Source organism: Argopecten irradians, chromosome 13 (assembly GCF_041381155.1).
Source record: "Argopecten irradians isolate NY chromosome 13, Ai_NY, whole genome shotgun sequence".
Taxonomy (NCBI): Eukaryota; Metazoa; Mollusca; class Bivalvia; order Pectinida; family Pectinidae; genus Argopecten; species Argopecten irradians.
In genome coordinates, this window is record NC_091146.1 from 25,268,009 (window position 1) to 25,286,111 (window position 18,103).

The 18,103-nt window shown below is 36.1% G+C and overlaps 1 protein-coding gene across 7 annotated transcripts in view; it reads left to right on the forward strand.

Annotated features, from left to right (window-relative positions):
• Positions 1-13,577: 13,577 nt before the first annotated feature.
• Positions 13,578-18,103, forward strand: part of LOC138306692 (uncharacterized) — a 154,418-nt gene continuing 149,892 nt past the window's right edge. For all 7 annotated transcript variants that reach the window (XM_069247144.1, XM_069247146.1, XM_069247147.1 and 4 more), the window contains exons 1-3: positions 13,578-13,751; positions 15,933-16,583; positions 17,700-17,912. In XM_069247144.1, coding sequence (XP_069103245.1) covers positions 15,968-16,583; positions 17,700-17,912 — 829 coding nt within the window. In that variant the 5' untranslated portion in view covers positions 13,578-13,751; positions 15,933-15,967. The remainder of the gene's footprint in view (positions 13,752-15,932; positions 16,584-17,699; positions 17,913-18,103) is intronic.

Genomic DNA, 18,103 nt, shown 5'->3' on the forward strand with positions numbered 1-18,103 from the left:
AATCTCCTGAATGGTGTCATGACCCGTACTTTGTATGAAACTCCATTTTAAACAGTCGTGTAGCTCACTTACTTTAACCGTCACCCCGCCATGTTCCCATTTTTCTCTCGGAAACGAAGTAACAATTTCATTGGCAAAATAGTTCCCAAAATGAAATTTGGAATTTCCGATTATCTTTTTTTTTAAATTAAGTTAAGGACGGTACCGAACAGTGGTCGAATGCGCCGTTCGTTCGGACCTCCTCGGGTCAAATGTGGTGCATTCGGAAATGCACATGGAAACTCTTTGTTGACTAATATTATGAAGAATAGCGATATATATGTTTATCCGTCTAACGATACCTGACCTTTTAACGTTAAAATCAGGATAGTATACTCGATAAACTGAGTATTTGTCTATATTGTACTTAGTTCGGTTTGCCGAAAGCTTGATACCGGGTGAAAATCAAAGTTTGTACGGTAGGTGTAGGACCTAGTTTCGATAAACTAGAAAAAAATAATGTCGTCAGATCTTTGAATTTGGCTAGGCTAATATAACATGAAGCTACATGTATCTTTTGAGAAGCACATTACATAACTCATACAAACGGACTGATATATGCCGATACGGTCTCGATCTTGTAGGCCTACTGAATAAAATGAGATTTCATAACAATCAAGTGATTTAAACATTTTCTGTTCAACTCTGTTAAACTGTGAATATCTGACACTTAATATACATGTGTTTTAAGGGAGATCCATAATTAAATCAAGATATTCCAATTTTGCCGAGTAATACTCTAGTATAAAACTACACAGAAATATTTTCATCTCTCCATCGCCCCACCCCTACTTTTCGTACATGTACATTTTTGTACAAAGTAGTGTATTTCATGAATATTGCGTATGGAGATGTCTACATGTATCATGTTTAGCTAATATGATCCTCAATAAGTACTAACACGTTCGGGAAACAAGATTTTATTTACTGTATACATGTACGATAAGACATAGGCCTAACTACTGTAATTAGATGATGCATGGATTTCCCGTTTTGAGAAAATACACGGAAGTACTCTGATTCAGTTGATCAAATACTATCTTACGAAAAAGCATATGTAAGCTAGTGTCAACATCAATATTATATCTGTGATATAGAAATTAAACATTTACATATAGGCATAGACTAATTTTTTTTTCTGTCTACAGTAATCAGCTGAACGTAGATCGATGATTCAGAATAAGAGATTTTTTTCTTAGGGGTATACTTGCCGTCTAGGTTATATCAGAAACGTATATACATAGAGATTGGCAACTTCGCCATTTTTACGATAGGCAGATGTACCTCTGTATGTCCCTAGGGGCTTTTAGATAAACTCTTAAATAGTTAAATACAGCAGAATAACTTTGATATGTTATAAAAGTTAAGTAATTTTCAGATGGTTTGAGTACGAATTTGGAAAGAAAAAATAATATTTTTACTTATATAGGGATTGGATTTCGTTTTTATGTTAACCATGCTTGTATGGAGCAATTCCTCCAAGAATATATTCTATGGGGCGCGTTAGCGCCCCATATTGAATATATTCTTAGAGGAATTGCTCCATACAAGCATGGTTAACATAAAAACGAAATCCAATCCCTATATTTACACTGACACGACTTTTTATTTATATTTTATGCAATAAAATCGTCATTTGAAAGTGACGTAATTATTCAATAAAAGTCGGTCAAAAGTGGGAGGAGCTTACTCAATTGAACAGCGAATGATGACGCTTCACGTAAGGTAGAATTATTCATCCGCGACGACAAAAAAAGTTCAATATTTTAGTGTAAAATAAACATGACAAACAAAGTAAATTTCATAGATAATTTTATTTAATCAGATCAGAACTTTAAATATATATTCAATTTTGCTAAGCGTAATAACATAAAGAATTTGTACACGGCCACATGTGTGAACTCGGTGACCGTTATATAAATATTGTGCAGCGAGGCGAAGCTGACGCACGCTTACACACTGGAGTTTGCCGAAGTTGTCGGACACCGATTTTCAAGTAACTCAATGTGTTTGAATTGTCGTCTGACTTGACGGTTTTACATCCTTGGGAGCCATGTGATTATATAATCTACGCTTAGATCCATATCGCCATCGATAGATGAAACAAATTCACTTGTGTTCGATGGATACAATGTATTTGTGGTGACGCGGAACTGTCAACACGTGGATTATTAGCGGTGCGTGTTTTATAATACACATGATTAAATACTCAAAGAACAAAAACAAGAGGATATGTTTATAACTGACCTCTATCAGAGGGTCTCACATCCGTCTACCCCAAAGACTCGATCGTAGGACGAACATAGGCACAGAGGTAATGTTTACATTTGTATGATTTGACATCCATCATTTTTAACATGATTGGTTGGGATATTTTTCCGTTTCTTTATACAATTGTTAATTTAAAAATTGTTTGAATCATATATAAATATAAAACATGTATATATTGTTAACATTTTTCCAAAATTCTATGAAAAACAACAATATACACGTAATGTTGCGTCAAAATGTAAACAAAGCCATGTGTTTCTTTTTTTTAAAAAGTAGTCCTTTTACGTTGCACAGAACATTTCCTTACGCAAGTTCAAAGTTCAATGTTACCATGCAGTTATGGTAAACAAAATCGGCTAGTATTAGCGTATAGTGACCAAGCCTAGCAAGTGTAAATATATGTTAATAAAACAAAATGCACTTCCGGTTTTGAATGCCTGATTTTCGAAAACCCAGGTAAAATTGCTCATTTTCATACTTTCAAAAATCATATTAAATAACATCAAATGGGAAAACTGATCACATCAAACCATGATATAATGTTTAAACTTTGTGTTGATGCAAAAATGTCATGTTTAAAAGAATACACTTAAAAGTAGTTAGCCAAGGGAAAATGCCTATAAACTGGAGGTCCCTCTGCCTGTCAACATAGACAAAGAAGGAGTTTCCAATTTTATGTATATATGTTTCTGGTTATTTTGAGGATCCAAAAATTTGTTTTAGTTTACTTCGGATAATAAACATATATCTACATGTATTAGATATGCAGATATCTCCTCAAAAACATACAAAGACATACAGTCGTGTATGATGACATGGATTTTATCGACATTGTACATGTTGTGATCAAGTTGAAGTTATCAACTTCGATCGTTGTCACGTAGACGCTTTTCATTGTTACAATTTTGGCGCCAAATTCAAATTTATGCTTGAATATCTGCCTCAAACGACTATTGAAGCTAAGATATCTTGACGATGGAAAGATAGATTTTGATAAAATATTTTCCCGCTAAAACAATATAAAATCATGGATTGTCTAAAGGGTAATTGAAGTAGAATCTTTACACGGAATTTTCCATATTCATTTTTCAGATATTATATCCAGGCAAAATAATGGCTTATTTGTGCCATTTCTTAGCTTTGTATAGCATCAAATCGGTGGCATCGTGACATAAAATTAACAGGTATAACAATTCATATTATCAGACTATTACACTTTATAATATTCAATATATAAGATGTTCTTTATAAAAAATATTACCGCTCGATTTCGGTCTAATAATATAATTGTGAAAAAGTCATTTTTTAGGGGGTAGGGGTATAGAAAGGCTAATTACTCAAAAATTCCGCGGTCAGTTTTTTTTATATTCTTTCATCATAACCCAAACAACTGTTTTATTATGTGGACAAAAAATAAAAAAAAAATAAACGACACGATTTTTTGAAATTAAGTATTTAAGTTGAAATTCAAATGCAAAAATTGGCCCTTTGCAGGCCTCATTTACACGCATTTGCGTGAAAAAATCACAATTATTGTATTTTGAAGAGTGGAAACGACATTGAGGTCCTTGATAGCTTTATAAACTTACATATTAAAGATACAAATGTTGTTGTTTGTAATATTTCAGTCAATTATCAAGCTTTGAAAATATGTGTGTAAAATTGTATTTTGAGAAAAACAGACGGTAAAGTAGGGTTATTGAGAGTACAATATTTCCAAAACCGCACGGTCAAATTTCAAATAAAAGCCTTAATAAACAGTTTATCAACCAATCTTTCAATGAGCAAATTTTAAAGAAAATTAAACGAGGGGAAATTTTTAGGCCTAACTGTATCGAACCACCTTAAATTGAATTTTATGCATTCATTTAAATAATTTTTTTATGTTATTTAGATATACACAAAAATCTGAGTTTACGCTCACCATAAGCCGTTTTGCGATTTATTTAGTGTACACTTATATTTCTGTAACATAAAAGATCGTTAAATTGTTGTACAGAATCGGCATAAACGGGAGGGTGAAACGAGCACGACCTTTTGTTACATGTACATCCGAGAAGTTCCGAGTGTTCGTTACTGAGTTTCGGATTACAGCAGACGGCCGAATATTGATTACATCGGATGAACAGACATCAAATTTAAAACAGTCGTCGTTTTGTCAAACTGAGAAAATGAAGGTAAATGAAGTTGCTCTGGTAAATTTATAAGGTCTAAGCTGTCACTGACAAGCAGTTTCAATCTAAGTTAATTAATAAGCAGTCACTGACTGAACATTGCAGTAAAATGTATAGTTTAACAAGCAGTGTCAAAGCTTGTATGGTGAAATATTAGCAGTTTTCAGTGACTTCAGTGGCTACTTCTAACATTGTTGCAGTATTTGACATGGGTGGTCATTTCATGTAGGATCATTATTGAATCCTTGGATAATCTATTTCTACCGGACACTAATAATATAATGTCCACAGGGACCTGGCATGAATTTCTAAGCAACAGTATTTATATATAAATTAATATGAACATTATGAATAGCGGAGAGCCTATTTCGACGAAACTTTCTCTATTCTGCATACAAATGTAACAGAAGGCTTTGTAGAAAAAAATACCAGTTTTGTTTGCTTTCGGCAGTTTGTCGTGCAAGATACTCGTAGACAATTTCTCATCACCAATCAATGCAACTAGGATCAACATTTTCCATTTTTCAACAGGAAAGTAAACTTCTTTGTATAATCCTTTTATAGACTTCTGGTCTTCTCAAAGTATGCATTCTGCATTCCGGAATAAAGGACCCTTCCGTGGTAAGAGAATAGAGCATTGTTCCATCAATGTCCATCTGCCTTCCAATTATTTTTTTCTAATTAACAGGCAGCAATTTACGGGACGCGTAAGGACGCGTCCATTTCAGTTGGGACGCATCATTTTATAACTAGTTTTCGACCGTTAACGCGTCCCGATTTCAGTGGCGAAATCACACAATTTTTTGGGAGTTCTCAATCGAATGCACCCGAAAATTTGCAATCGAACGCACCCGAAAAATGGCGGCCTTGATATGCAACAGGGGCTGTCAGCTACATCCCTGACTGTACCCGTCCACGTACGTACCGGAAGGCTGTAATCGTACCGGATGTATATATAGCCTGTTATCTATAAATAATTCGGTCCATCCGAATATCGGCATAACAACGCACAAACTGTAATTGATTTATTTTCCGTCTCTAATACGCCTGCACCGTCGATCCTGTTTTAAAATAGAGCCTGTAGAAAGGGGATAGCTATTGTAGAATGTAATAAAACGCATAACACTTATTCACGCGAATCTGACTTAAATGTACTACATGTAAGATGGAAAGAAAAAATGATTATATTCTACTACTTGTTAGGTATAGATATTCATCATTGTCGGTATCAGTCGGAGGAAAACTACATACAATATTATAATGTTATAAAATATATAAAAAACAATCCTGGATGTATCCGTCACTTAAAACATAATAAAACAGCTTATATATAGCATGTATAACTTCCATCCCTGACTGTACCCGTGCTATACTACATATATAACTTATAATTACATCCCTGACAGTACCCGTGCTATACAACATATATAACTTACATCCCTGACTGTACCCGTGCTATTCAACATATATAACTTACATCCCTGACTGTACCCGTGCTATACAACATATATAACTTACATCCCTGACTGAACCCATATTATACAACATGTATATAACTTACATTCCTGACTAAACCCGTGCTATGCAACATAAATATCTTACATTCCTGACTGTACCCGTACTATACAACGTATATAACTTACATCCCTGACTGTACCCGTACTATACAACATCGATAACTTACATCCCTGACAGTACCCGTGCTATACAACATATATAACTTACATCCCTGACTGTACCTGTACTATACAACATATATAACTTACATCCCTGACTGTACCCGTACTATACAACATGTATATAACTTACATTCCTGACTAAACCCGTGCTATGCAACATAAATAACTTACATCCCTGACTGTACCCGTACTATACAACATCGATAACTGACATCCCTGACTGTTCCCGTGCTATACAACGTGTATATAACTTACATTCCTGACTAAACCCGTGCTATGCAACATAAATAACTTACATCCCTGACTGCACCCGTACTATACAATATAGATAACTTACATCCCTGACTGTACCCGTGCTATACAGCATACATAACTTACGTCCCTGACTGTACCCGTACTATACAACATCGATAACTTACATCCCTGACTGTACCCGTGCTATACAATGTGTAATTTACATCCCTGACTGTACCCGTGCTGTACATCCTGTATAACTTGCATTCCTAACTGTACCCGTGCTGTACAACGTATATAACTTACATCCCTGACTGTACCCATACTATACAAAATATATAACTTACATCCCTGACTGTACCCGTGCTATACAACGTATATAACTTACATCGCTAACTGTACCCGTGCTATACAACATATATAACTTACATCCCTGACTGTACCCGTGCTATACACAACAAATATAACTTACATCCCTGACTGTTCCCGTGCTATACAACATCGATAACTTACATTCCTGACTGTACCCGAACTATACAACATATATAACTTACATCCCTGACTGTACCCGTAGTATACAACATATATATAGTTATAAGTTATATATGTTGTATAGTACGGGTACAGTCAGGGATGTAAGTTATATATGTTGTATAGCACGGGTACAGTCAGGGATGTAAGTTATATATGTTGTATAGCACGGGTACTGTCAGGGATGTTAGTTATATATATTGTATAGAACGGGTAGAGTCAGGAATTTAAGTTATCGATGTTGTATTATACGGGTACAGTCAGGGATGTAAGTTATATATGTTGTACAGCACGGGTACAGTCAGGGATGTAATTAAGTTATATATGTTGTATAGCACGGGTACAGTCAGGGATGTAAGTTATAAATGTTGTACAGCACGGGTACAGTCAGGGATGTAATTAAGTTATATATGTTGTATAGCACGGGTACAGTCAGGGATGTAAGTTATATATGTTGTACAGCACGGGTAGAGTCAGGAATTTAAGTTATCGATGTTGTATAGTACGGGTACAGTCAGGGATATAAGTTATATATGTTGTACAGCACGTGTACAGTCAGGGATGTAATTAAGTTATATATGTTGTATAGCACGGGCACAGTCAGGGATGTAAGTTATATATAAGTTGTATAGTACGGGTACAGTCAGGGATGTAAGGTATTTTGCTGAAATACTGTACATTTTCTATGTTCGACCACATGTGAGAAGAGTCTTTGACTCAATGTGCAATTGAATGAAAATGAAGTCAATTATTATTATTTATTTATTATTATCATTATTATATATGTTGTACAGCACGTGTACAGTCAGTGATGTAATTAATATTCGTTTGATAGTACGGGTACAGTCAGGGATGTAAGTTATATGTGTTGCGTAGCACGGGTACAGTCAGGTATGTAAGTTATATATGGTGTATAGCACGGGTACAGTCAGGGATGTAAGTTATATGTGTTGTACAGCACGTGTACAGTCAGGGATGTAAGATACATCTGTATATATGTTGTACAGCACGGGTACAGTCAGGGATGTAAGTTATATATGTTGTAAAGTACAGGTACAGTCAGGGATGTAAGTTATATATGTTGTATAGTACGGGTACAGTCGGGGATGTAAGTTACATATGTTGTACAGCACGTGTACAGTCAGGGATGTAAGATACATCTGTATATATGTTGTACAGCACGGGTACAGTCAGGGATGTAAGTTATATATGTTGTAAAGTACAGGTACAGTCAGGGATGTAAGTTATATATGTTGTATAGTACGGGTACAGTCGGGGATGTAAGTTATATATGTTGTACAGCACGTATACAGTCAGGGATGTAAGTTACATCTGTATATATGTTGTACAGCACGGGTACAGTCAGGGATGTAAGTTATATATATTGTAAAGTACGGGTAGAGTCAGGGATGTAGGGTATATATGTTGTATAGAACGGGTACAGTCAGGGATGTAAGTTACATATGTTGTAAAGTACGGGTACAGTCAGGGATGTAAGTTATATATGTTGTATAGAACGGGTACTGTCAGGGATGTAAGTTATCGATGTTGTACAGCACGGGTACAGTCAGGAATGTAAGTTATCGATGTTGTATAGTACGGGTACAGTCGGGGATGTAAGGAATATATGTTGTACAGCACGTATACAGTCAGGGATGTAAGTTACATCTGTATATATGTTGTACAGCACGGGTACAGTCAGGGATGTAAGTTATATATATTGTAAAGTACGGGTACAGTCAGGGATGTAAGTTATATATGTTGTATAGAACGGGTACTGTCAGGGATGTAAGTTATCGATGTTGTACGGCACGGGTACAGTCAGGAATTTAAGTTATCGATGTTGTACAGCACGGGTACTGTCAGGGATGCAAGTTATGTATGATTTAAAGATGCTCCAGGCTGACAAATGGTAATTTTTCACTATCAAAAACAGGAGTAGACGATTTAGTATTTTTCTTCATTTGCAAAAGTTACTTATCTTACACCGTTGAAAAGTTTGAGCTTCTTATTTTACTTCAAGTTAAAGATATGAAAAATAATTAATTGCATCCCGAAAATATTCCGTCGCACTATATCCTATTTGAAATGGAGTACTGATTGCGCATGCATCAAAGGCAAAATAAATTATTTTATATCATTTTTTTGTGTTAATTAGACATATATATACACGATAATACACCAATTATTGTTCAAATAACGAATATCATTTATGCTCTGTCGGCGGTGGAGCATCTTTAATTGATATGTGTTGTATAGTATTTTTTACATTAACAACAGCGCGCCATTCGATTGCACCGAAATAGTGTAGTAACTGACTTCCGGTACGACCACGGCCGTCCGGTACCAGCAGTGATACGGCTACAGTCACGGATGCGCCTGACAGCCCCTACTCTTGACATGTGAGTCGGCTGGTCGAGAACACAGGTAAACTAACCGAGGTACGGACGCAAAACGCTAACAAGGCATGGCAATTGGATCATGAATGGCAATCAACAATTAACTAACACCTCAAGCAGCTGCACAATCAATATCTTCGGTCCTGTCAGTAGGTATTTTTGCCACATGGCCGACTTTCAGCTTGGTACATACATGTAGTTAGCATGTTGTGTCAGTACAGCGCGCGCGCGCGGTTAGCTGCGATGACGTAGCTCTGAACGATGGACGGACGATTTCTGACAGATGGTCGTCGTCAGAGCTACGATTGAATCGGATTCCGTCCCATTCACCATAGTGTTGCAAAACATCCAGCGGTGAAAATGTTACATTTCACGTGTGCCATGTAAATTTGTTATATTCTACTATATCAAACTTTTTTTTAAAACTTTTTTTTTCAAAACTTCAAAACATTTTACCTGTTGAGCGTTTCATTTCGTCACGGTTTCCGGTAAATCAAACATGGCGGCATATTTGAACAGAATTATATGTGTGTTTTGTTTGCCATGGATTTTACCACTAATAGTTGTGAATTGAATATTGATCATAGTTGTCAGAACAATACAGTTACGTATGAATATTATCCGAAAAATATATTTTTATCAGCCTCCGTATCAAAGTGTCCGATGTGGATCACATCGGGGCTTGCAACACTGTCGGCAATGGGGTGGAATTCATACCCTGCCGGGAATGGAGTGGTTTCGTCTGCTATATGAAGTATGGGAGAAATATTTATCATTATTCCAGACTGAGAGTTGTGATTTCATTGCCACACCCTCATAGGTAGAAATTGATTCGCTTTCTTCCATATACAAAAGAAAAAGATGAGATAATAGCCAAACAACAAGCATTTTCACCGCGACATGAACATGGTTCCGTCAAATGCACGTAAATATTGATGACGTCATCAACAATGTACGCCACCTTTACACCGCATGAAGTCATGCTAAAACCGATGACAAATCAGTGAAAACTCATCTTACACAGTGGTGTAAAGCATCTCATACGCACTATACAATAACGTGACGTCATCAATACATGCTGTGTAACCGTGTCGTGCACTGTCCATGACGTCATCAATTTTGACACATATACGACGTTCGTGTGATAATGGCGCGATGATAAAACTGGAAAGCCACTGAAATGGCTTTTTTTTGTAATCAGTATTGAAGAGAAAGAATCAAATATGGATCTGTCAAGTGGGCAGGAATATCTCAACCCGAATTAATGATTTTGGCTCTTCATTCCCTCGGCAAGCCTCGGGTTGACAAGCCAAAATATTTCACTCGGGTAGAGATATTCCTGTCCATTTGACAGACCCATTTAAGATTCTAATAGTTGCAACCTATAGGACGAAGTTGGCGATGTTTTGTTACCGTTCTGGAATAAAGCTAATACTTCGTTAGCCAACAGAGTCGTGTTTTAAGTTCTATCTCCTACATTATCCACCATTACTTGGGCCATCATTGATATTATATACAAACAACTAACTATGACGTCATAATTAACCATCAATTGTTCCGTAACCATGACAGACACGTTAGTTCCGTAATGAGAGGTAGTTCTGTACTTAAGTATGTTACGCAATTCCTACGTGTTCATATATGGATTGGATTTCGTTTTTATGTTAACCATGCTTGTATGGAGCAATTCCTCTAAGAATATATTCAATATGGGGCGCGTTAATGGTTAACATAAAAACGAAATCCAATCCCTATATTTACACGCACACGACTTTTTATTTATATTTTATGCACAAAAATCGTCATTTGAAAGTGACGTAATTATTCAATAAAAGTCGGTCAAAAGTGGGAGGAGCATACTCAATTGAACAGCGAATGATGACGCTTCACGTAAGGTAGAATTATTCATCCGCGACGACAAAAAAGTTCAATATTTTAGTGTAAAATAAACATGACAAACAAAGTAAATTTCAGAGATAATTTTATTTAATCAGATCAGAACTTTAAATATATATTAAATTTTACTAAAAGTTAATATATAGCGTAATTACATAAAGAATTTGTACTCGGGCACACATGTGTGAACTCGGTGACCGTTTTTGTGCAGCGAGGCGAAGCTGACGCACGCTTACACACTTGAGTTTCCGAAGTTGTCAAAACACTGATTTTCAAGTAGCTCAATGTGTTTGAGATGTCGTCTGACTTGACGATATTACATCCTTGGGAGCCATGTGATTATATAATCTACGCTTAGATCCATATCGCCATCGATAGATGAAACAAATTCACTTGTGTTCCATGGATACAATGTATTTGTGGTGACGCGGAACTGTCAACACGTGGATTATTAGCGGTGCATGTTTTATAATACACATGATTAAATTCTCAAAGAACAAAGACAAGAGGATATGTTTATAACTGACCTCTATCAGAGGGTCTCACGCCCGTCCACCCCAAAGGCTCGATCGTAGGACGAACATAGGCACAGAGGTAATGTTTACATTTGACATCCATCATTTTTAACAAAAATGAAAGCACGTCGCCCCGGTCGGGATATTTTTTCGTTTCTTTATACAATTGTTAATTTAAAAATTGTTTGAATCATATATAAATATAAAACATGTATATATTGTTTACATTTTTCCAAAATTCTATGAAAAACAACAATATACACGTATTGTTGCGTCAAAATGTAAACAAAGCCATGTGTTGCTTTTAAAAAAAAGTAGTCCTTTTACGTTGCACAGAACATTTTCATACGCAAGTTCAAAGTTCAATGTTACCATGCAGTTATGGTAAACAAAATCGGCTACTATTACCGTATAGTGACCAAGCCTAGCAAGTGTAAATATATGTTAGTAGCAACACAGTTAATCAGTTATCACCCCTTTCGATTGTGCTATAATGACGGATGAAGTGTAAGACAGTAATTTTTATCATCACAAATTTAAGTAATATTTACCCCCTCCACCTCAAACTAGTGAATTCTGAATTTTTGGTATAATCAAAATGTCCCAGTGACGTGATATTACAGTGTAGTTTTAATAACCATAAGATGTTTACCTATGTAAATGCATATTTCTTCTAAAAATTATAAATTTAATCTTGATTTATATACAAAATTGGTTATCTGTTTGTAATGTACAATAATCACCACATATCTAACACGCTCTGATTTCCCCTATACTCATTGGTAATATCTGGTCACGTGACAATCAATATGTAGTATTTTGACTCGGTGTTTCTATTTTTAGAAACAACGAGTCAATATTTATTTGCAAACATCATTGCCCAAACGCTGCATTCTTCAGTGTGGCGTTCTTTGACCAATGCTTTTATCGTAATTAATATCCGCATTAGAAATTGCTTTTGACATTTGATAAAGAAACGTCATATCTAATATAAAAATTAAGGAACTTTGTTTCGGTTAATATGGTGTTATATCGTCCTTGTAGAATTTAAAAATTATAATGAGGGCGTAGACATACAGGCCCATGATATTTATATGATTTACAGATATCGTGTGTGATACAAACTCTATTCATTGTTAACACATTTGACAATAACTAAAGTTCTTGATCTAGTGACATTAAGTCTATTAGACTCTATTATTGCTGATATCTAAAGCAGGATGTCATAGTATATTTATATGCAAAGGGAGATAACTAGTAATTTGTTGACCAAATCAAAGAAGATGAAATACTTAGAAGTTATTCATTTTGATTAATAACTAGTAATTTATCAAAGAAGATGAAATATTTAAAATGATTCTGACATGGTCCCGACCAAGGGCTACCAAGTTTGTTCAAATGAATGACCTTGACCTTCATTTAAGGTCACAGGGGTCGAATAGGCTAAACTCATTAAACAACCTCTGTATGATAACTAAGACCGTGGGTAATAATAGTTGACCTGTAGCATGCTTTGATAAAGGGCTATCAAGTTTGTTCAAATTAATGACCTTGATCTTCATTCAAGGTCACAGAGGTTAAAGTATGTTACAATCGTTAAACATACAACTTACTGTGTATTTCAGTTCTACTACATATTAGATTAACAGTCAGATGACTGTTAAGGCCTATTGGGACTCTTGCCATAGCATATAACAGTCACATTATCGGGTCATCTTAGTCATAGACAAGAAGCTGTTTATAGATTTAAGCCTTTTGACCTCATGTTTAATGCTACCAAGTACCAAAGATCCATATATATTGTTGTCTAATGTAATTTACTCTAATCGTTTCAGATGTTGATGGTGTAAATACTACATATATGAAGTGCATTATGATTGAGAAGACAGACCATAGCTGGTCGATCATCTGTTACACATTTTTCCTCCGACTGTTTTCCTCCTCCGTTGTGTTTGTTGATTTAGAGTTCCTCCTACGTTACCACCTGTCCTACTGAGGTTATAAAAATAACAGGTATGTAAAATCACTGATAGCATATCTAATACGTTTTAGTTACAGTGATAGCTAATAAAGCAACACAATTTTCGGTATGTATGAACTTACTGAAAACAACGAAAACAGTAATTGCATGCTCAATCACTACAATTCTAGGTCACTACCATTACTCGGTCAAAACCACTGATACGTATATGGCTAATGAAGCAACACAATTATATATTAACTGACATAGCCGATTCTCAGTTAATTTACCAATGAGTGGACACTACGAATGCATGGTCACAACCAATGCTTGGACACTACTAATGCTTGGTCACTTCAAGAGCTTGGTCACTACTAATGATCGATCACTACTAATGCTTGGTCACTACCAATGCTCAGTCACTACTTATGCTTGCCCACTACCAGTGATCGGTCACTACCAGTGATCGGTTACTACCAGTGACCAGTCACTACCAATGCTCTGTTTCTACAAATGCTCAGTCACTACCAATGCTCTGTCACTACCAATGCTTGGTCACTACCGATGCTCGGTCGCTACCAATGCTCGGTCACTACCAATGCTCGGTGCCTACCAATGCTCTGTCACTACTAATGCTCGGTCACTACTAATGCTCGGTCACTACTAATGTTCAAGCACTACCTCATATTTACAACTGACAAAAAACAGTTTGGATGAAGGGCTTTGTTGAATGTCACATTATTCAAACAATTATACTCCGATATTAACTCGATATCTAGTTTTGGTATAATAAAGTGTTTCGGTCAATACAAAGAGTTGAACGTAATTCAAATCTACAGAATCCAATAACATGTTTAAGCAATAAACTGAGGCCTGATACATGTGTTTGATCTTTAGCATGTACCAATCGTAGCCTATTTGTGCAAATAAATGAACTTAACCTTCAATGAAGGTCTAGGGTATCAAACATGTTAAAACTTTGAAAATAAATTTTTATCCGGCATTTAAGAGACCTACAGACATGATACTTTGACTGACATGCTGGCAATTTAAAAAAAAAAAAATTATCCCCCGCCCAACGAAGTTGGCGGGGGATATACAAATGGGTTCCGTCCGTCCGTCCGTCCGTCCGTCCGTACGAATGGTTTCCGGAGCATAACTCTAAAACCAGTAGAGATATTTCCACGAAACTTCATACACACATTGGTCTTATGGTCTAGTAGTGCCTTTTGCTATTTTTAGGTTTTCATATTTTGCATTTTTTCCGTAACCATGGAAATATAGCTGAAATTATCATATTTTTTCTACCAGGATCGTTCCTGAGCATTACTCTAAAACCAGCAGAGATATTTCCACGAAACTTCATAGACACATTGGTCTTATGGTCTAGTAGTGCCTTTTGCTATTTTAAGGTTTTCACTTTTTTGTACTTTTTTTCTGTAACCATGGAAACATTGCTGAAAATGGCAGATTTTTGTGTAAGAATCGTTTCCGGAGCACAACTCTAAAACCAGCAGAGATATTTCCATGAAACTTCATAGACACATTTTATGTAGGACTTCTAATTTTGTATTATGCTTTACTTTTTATTTAATATGCATGCAGTAAAACTCAGATATATCAAACTCAATTACTATGAACATTCACTTAATTCCTATGTAACTCGTCGCTGTTTAAAACAAATCAAAAATCGCACTGTTAGCTGCTGAACTTTGTTAAAGCTAAGATCAATTCTGGTATTTTTCAAAGAAGCAAATGTTTTCAAAGTTGGTTTCACTTTGTTAAAAAAAACATAAGTATGTTTTGTAAATATTCTTCAATTGCAGTTGGGTTTTAAAATAATTTCCCTATACTCTTACTAGCATATAAAATTAATGCATTAATCGATTTAGCTCTCCATTGGCGGGGGATCTGAATGACTATGTCCTTGTTTTGTTTTGTTTTGATGATAGGCTATTTTGTATGCTAGGTTATCAAATAAGGAAAAATGTCCAGCTGACCTTTGAACAATACCGAAACTGAGACCAATATACCTGATGTTATTATATATATTATTGTAACATGTAACACTTAGATATATCGACGTACTTGGTTCAATTTGACTAGCATGTTTACAGACAACAAGGGCAGTTTCGCCGTAATATTCTGCAACTATTCAAAACTTATTTTATCGGAAATGAAAAGACATGTCACCTGGCAATCTCTAATCTAAAATGTCCTCTTTATTTTTACAGCTTTGTGATACTGGAAGGCTGCACAGCTTTATAAAATGGCCAGCAGATACCCATCTCAAACCGAGACCACCAATTTTGCCCGTCTGTCTCGACTTGTGCTGGATGTCTGTAGTGATATCCTGCGAGATGTTCTTGCCACCCACATTCCTCTACCCGGACTCCATGCCATTCTCAAAAGCCAAAAACATCATCTTAGACAGAAGCTTATAAGCCGCCAGTTGTCGATTCTGTACCCACCTGGCAATGTGTTTCTTGGTACCCTTAAAGATCTCGACTTTAGCCTCCTTTACAGCCTTGTCCGTAACATCCAGGGTATCAACATTTCACCTCATACAAAGGGGTGGGGTAAGGAACCAGACGCTACAGACCGGTCACTGGCGGCCAATATTGACAGGCTGAGGGTCCTAAGGAATGAGGCTTATGGACACCTACCAAAAGCATCTCTGTCCGATACAGACTTCCGTCGTATCTGGGGCACCATCCGTCAGTGTGTCTTTGAAATAGAACAAGACGTGCTGTCGGGAGATACATATGTCAAAGAAGTATACAACCTGTTGAATGTGACTATGGACCCAGACACAGAGAAGGAGTATATAGAGAGACTGAAAAAACAGCGGGATGAATTTGAGGCTGTTGTTGAGGGCCTGCCAGGTAAGTTTGTACAGTAAGATAAAATACTATATAAAAGCATGAAAGTATGTAACGATTAAGTCTGCGATTAAACTCCAAGGTGATCAGCACTTACTTATAATGTTATGAATAGATATTAATGAAACTTGGCACTACTAGTTGATCTTCTTCATCAATCAAGGGGAGATCAATCTGTATGTTCTCGTTTCCGGTCTGTTGACATAACTATTGCAGTTTCAATATATGGTAAACGGGATCCGGATCCGGTTGCTTTGTATCTACTTCAGGAAAAATCGTACTCAAAAATGATAAAGGTACATCCATTAGGCTACCAGAAACTGCCATCTTGGATTTTGATAACTGAAGATTATAATCGCTATTTATGAGAAAGAAATCTGAAGGGATCTGTCTCAAATATCATTGATAGTGGCTCCACTTTGGTCGACAGACGGATATCATAGCTTAGATGTGTTACCTTAAATAATTCTTAGAAAGTTAATATTAAGGAAATATTTATGCAATCAAGTCCTGTTTATTACCTTATTGTAAGCTAACCTGGCCCCAAGGACCAAGTGAGCTTATGCGATACCATGGCGTCCGTTGTCCGTCCGTCAACAATCAAATTCTTCTTCATAACCACAGGTCTGAATTTAATAAAAACAAATTCTAGTGTCGTACTTATGGGGTAGTGATACAAAATTATATCAATGGTCGGGCAGATGACGGACGAAGGACGCCATGATATCGCATAAGCTCACCTTTGTCCTTGGACCAAGTGAATTAATACGATACCATGGCGTCCTTCATCCGTCATCTGTCCCTCTGTCAACAATCTAATTCTTCATAACCACATGTCGCAATTTATGGGTTAGTGATACAAAATTGTACAAATTGGGGGCTGATCCTCTGGGGGCTTGAAGGGCAGACCAAAAAGGTTTAATTTTGATATTTTCATATAAACGTCTTCATTTCCTAAACTAAGCAATAAATAGCACTTCTATTGCCTTGGTAGCATTCCTGGACACTTGAAGAACAGGGACAAAAGTGGTCAGTATGGATATACATGTAGTATTAGACAATCATTTAAAACCATAAAGAAAAAGTTAATGATGTCTTTTTTTAATTTGGTACATGTAGCCGAACAGGAATCTATGTCAGCCAGGCAGGATACCATGGAAACCGAACAGAAATCTATGTTAGCCAGGCAGGATACCATGGAAACCGAACAGAAATCTATGTCAGCCAGGCAGGATACCATGGAAATCGAACAGAAATCGATGACAGCCAGACTGGATACTGTGGAAAATCAGCAGAAAACAATGACAGCAAATCAAGAGTTCAAGACGAAAGGTAAAAACCATAACTCAAATTACATATTGAACAATAAAAATTGGACACAAAAGTCAATGTAGTTATTGAACCGTGTAGCTGTCTGCTGACAGTATATTGAACATAACTTTTTGATATTTGTTCTAGGTATATAGGCAGTCATCTAGGATATTGTAATAGATGATGTTTTTAAGGCTTTTACTCATTAATTA